We start from the raw sequence: 4,312 nt of genomic DNA on the forward strand, positions 1-4,312 counted from the left end.
TTGGGCTCTAGGTTGGTAGCAGGGCCCAGCCTGCGTCATCTAAATGGGCTACTAGAATGTTATTGCTGGTGTCTGTGTGACCAGTGTCGGCCCTGCTCTCCAGGGACAGGGACTCACTCCACCAGAGATGCTGCTCCCTCATGGCTTCAGAGAGGGCAGTGGTTCTTTAGGGCTCATCACACCTTTACCACACGTTATAGGATGGATGTGTATGCCTCTGTGGCCACAGCCTGCAATAAAAACACTCCAAGTGCAGTGCTTGAAGGGATGCTGATGTTCACAGCCAACTGTAAGTTGTTCACTTGGAGAAGACAATGTTATAACCTGGCACAGGGCCCTTCTCTATGATCACTAGGTCTCTTGCGAGCAGGGTCCCACATGCTTCCCAGCCGGCTGGCTCTGCTTCTAGCCCAGACAGCTTACCCTCCTGGGCTCAGACCTCCTGGCTGAGGCCCTTGTTGGGATGTGGGATGCTGCCCCCCTCATCCCTGAGATCTCCTGAGTCCCCCAGGATTCCCATTACTAAAACTCCAAATCAGCCAGCACCTCTCTCCTTGGCTTTTTTCTTGTAAAGAGCCTCGTTTATATTAGGAAACATAAAACTCTATACACACGCAGCCCCTGAGCCCCACCTTAGCTGTGGGTAGTCTGGCTTCTAGTTTAACCCCTTCGGGGACAATGTGACGGGAAAGCAGGGAACACAGGCTGAACCAAGGAATCTTTAGCCACGGTACCTCGAGAGGTGCAGATCTTTGAACTAAGGAGAAGTCCTGAGACACCCTCCTCTGTGGTCCAAACTTACCGTTGGTCTGACCCAGCATGGCCATTCTTATGTTTGTTGGTTGTGGACATGAGGGGGGACTGTAGGAGTTCTACCAATGAAGGGAGCTGTGAAACGGAGCTGGCACTCTGCTCCTGACAGCACCCCTCTCTCCACAGGGGTGCTCAGCTTTGTGCCAGCACTTTCACCTGCCCTGGCATCTGGTGATAGATCCTGGTGCTTAGCCCTGAGAATGCCAGGTCTGTCTGTCTGGTTCCTTAGCCACCCAACCATCAATGGAAGCACTTTTGTGTGTAACACTAGGTATATTTCAATCATCCAAGGGAGAGCAAATGTTCCTTGTCACAGTAAAGAGCCAATCCTGCAAGGTGCTGCATGCCTTCTATTGGGTGTTGAGCATCGTCAGTTTCCTTTTGATTTCACTGGGATAACTTTGACTTCAGTGGGAGCTGAGAGTGCTCCGCCGGCTGCAGGACGTGGCTCTATGTGAGAAACCTTTGCATCAAGAGGTTGGTGTAAGTTTGAAAAGCACATAAAGTATTCAGCCGTCTTCTGTACAGTGCATATAGTGCTGCTGTGGAAACACCCTTTGCTGATAAGAGGAGCTAACGTACAGCTCTGCTATGATCCAGAGTCCAAAGTACCTAACAGTAACAAGCAATAGACTGGCAGAACTGCTTCACTAGAATTCTCCAGACTGCTTATCTGCCTTTATTACCTGCCCTCCGTCAGCTTCCCTCAATGCCTTTGATCCCCTGTGGGACTTGGTGATGATACTGTCACTCGTAGACCAGGCCCTGGGCGGCAGGCCCCTGTGGACTGACCATGCTCACCCTGCCGGTGTGATGGGGTTCGGCACTTGTGGGTCTTCCCTTGGGAAGCTAGTGACCAGACAGCCTTCTCTCAGACCAAAGCAGTGTTCGTGTGACCTCAAGATCCAAGCAGAGCATAAGAGAAAAAGGGATTTTACAACAACAAAAGTCTACAGGTCTAGAGTCCTTACCTGTGGGGGGACAGACTGTTCCCCATAACATTTCCCCCCAGCACGCCCCCTGTCCTTAGAGACAGCCAAAGGCCTTGCTTGGCAGTTTCCTGGGTTTGGCAGTTTGGTGAGCTCTGCCGGCAGTCAGGCTGGAACAGCCACGTGAGGGGCTCTTGCCCACCCCCTCTTCCTAGGGCATTTCTGACAATGCTGCTATTGAACTAGCTCAGCGGCCTGGCCTGCTGCAGTGCTCAGGTGTGGCAAAGTGGGACTGGTCTGTAATATCTGTATGAAGGATATGCATGGCAGTAACTTACTGAGCGCGGGATTGCCACCCCGTGGTGCAAAAGGGTTAACTCTACACCTAGGGCAGAGCAGGAGCGTGAGGTGTGTGTGTCACAGGGGTGGGATGAATGGGGCGTTAAAGGACTGGCTGAAGTTGACCCATATCAGTGGAGGATCTAGAATGACAATGGGAGGCCCGAGGTGGCATCTCTGGCAGGTGGAACATGTGACCTCACCTCAGCATGGGTTGGCAGGAGGGGGATCAGAGCTGGCTTTTGGAGAGACTCAGCAGCTCTCACCTGGGACTGACAAAGGTGACAGAGGGAGAGGGCCAGAAAAGGATTCCAGGCAGCATGGCTGGGTGAACACTGGCTTGGCCAGGATGGACCATGTCTTAACCTTTGCTTGTCCNAAACAGGGAGCTCCAAATCCATCCCAGGCCACGTAGGTTTGTTCGTCCTGTAAGCAGGCCACGCTGTTTTTACTTAGGCTTTTCTGACCACTCTTAGGCCTCTCTGTCCTTTAGTGTGGAGTCACGAGGGTCTGATCAAGGAATGAAAACAACACGGATGTTTCAGACTCAGTAACTACAACTTCTCTGCTGGAGCCAAACAAAATCCTAATCCCAGCTGGCCTTGCTCCCACTATAAATGTGCGGAGTATTCCTCCAGTCCTGTCAGTTAGTGCCCACCCTTGAGACAGCACCTGGCCAAAGTGGACATGAAATATTACAGGGTGCAAAGGAGGTTGGGAACTGTGCCTGCAAGCATACTAGGATAAAGCATTCCTCACTTCCTGTCCTAAATGCTTGGGGAGCATCTCTGTGCATGCCCAGCTGCTGTGTCCCACCACAGAAGTGGTCACACTTCAGGGTGGGGTGAGGTAATCCGCATTTCTCCTCAGGGCCATGTGCATGGCAAACTTGATCTGAATTCTTCCGCCCTCCCATGCAGCAGCCTGGGAATTGGGCCGAAGCTTCAGAGAAATTAAAACAGGAAGGTGGTCTATTGATTCATTAAACAGGACAATGAATCATGGAACCAGTGCAGCGTCTCTGGGTTGTTGAATTTGATCATTTGATTTTGCGCTGTCTCTAAGTTGACAGCATACTCAGAGTTTTGTGTTAACCATATAGCATGACATTGTGGAAGTTGTCTGGGGGAAGCTGGCACCAGAGGCGGGAACAGCTGGGGCTTTTGCCTCCTGGGAAGGAGGGAGAGGCACTTTGGGATTGTGCGATACAAACGTGAGCTGGAAGTTTCCGCTGAAATCGTCTGGAGTGAGACAGTTCACCATGCTGACGTTAGATTAGCATTTCAGAGCTCACATCATCCACACAAAGAAGGTAGTTCGCACCTCTGAGCTATTGCTTCAGGCTGGCTGCAGACACAGGCAGACATCACGGCGTCAGTTACGCTGTGTTCTTATTTTAAAGAAGACGGTACAGCAGCGTCTCAGAAACGGGAGCAAGTCAGGCACTGCTGTTCTTCTCCAATCACGGCTTCCCCAGCAAATGCCCTAATTCCTCTGTGCTGCGCAAGTCCTGCTCTGGGGCCCTTCCCCATGCGTCTCCCATTCTCTTCCCAGGTCATCACCTACATCCTCAGCTTCTTGCCCATTGCCGACAGGAAGGAGGCCTCCCTGGTGAATCACACCTGGTACTTTGCAGCCCAGGACTCCCTGCGGCAGGTAAAGCCCACCCCTCATCCATGTGGCGACGGCATGCCCACTGGCCCAGTCCTGCTGAGTCCCTGTGTTAATTGGCCCCCACCTTTGGATCCCACATGTGCCCAGGCAGCCGGCTCTGAGCCGAGTCCAGTCCCTGCTTCAAGCGGCAGGACTTGTAGGGCAAGACCTGTCATGTGGCCCCCTTCCTGGAACGAAGGACTCCCACAGCCAACTGCCCCAGGCCCCAAAGCTAGTGCTGATTGTTCCCAAGCCTCTGCAGCCACTCGGCACATTCCCCCACCTGTAGGCTCTCTGGGTGGCAGTTCAATCCCTGGGCACCAGGTGGCTGTTAAAACAAGGGCAGTGGCTTTGCAAGGAACTTCTTAACACCCCCTCTTTACTCTTAGACAGCACAGGAGAGTTACAGAGCCAGGCCAAGCACATACCTGAATGCAGTCCCCCGCCCCCCACCCCCTCAGCTCACTGCAGCACTCAGTCCCCCCCCCCCCGTCTCACTCTGCAGTTCCCCTCTTCCCCCACCCCCCACCAGCTCTCGGGCAGTGCACAGGCTTGCACTCCTATGGTCACTCCCTGGG

At 53.2% G+C, this 4,312-nt stretch overlaps 1 protein-coding gene across 1 annotated transcript in view; it reads left to right on the plus strand.

Moving 5' to 3' along the window:
- Positions 1-3,635: 3,635 nt before the first annotated feature.
- Positions 3,636-4,312, plus strand: part of LRRC29 (leucine rich repeat containing 29) — a gene marked incomplete at its 5' end in the record, with an annotated part of 6,093 nt that continues 5,416 nt past the window's right edge. The window contains 1 exon segment of the mRNA XM_034788160.1: positions 3,636-3,737. Coding sequence (XP_034644051.1) covers positions 3,636-3,737 — 102 coding nt within the window.

The sequence above is a fragment of the Trachemys scripta genome, chromosome 13 (assembly GCF_013100865.1).
Source record: "Trachemys scripta elegans isolate TJP31775 chromosome 13, CAS_Tse_1.0, whole genome shotgun sequence".
NCBI classification, from domain to species: Eukaryota; Metazoa; Chordata; order Testudines; family Emydidae; genus Trachemys; species Trachemys scripta.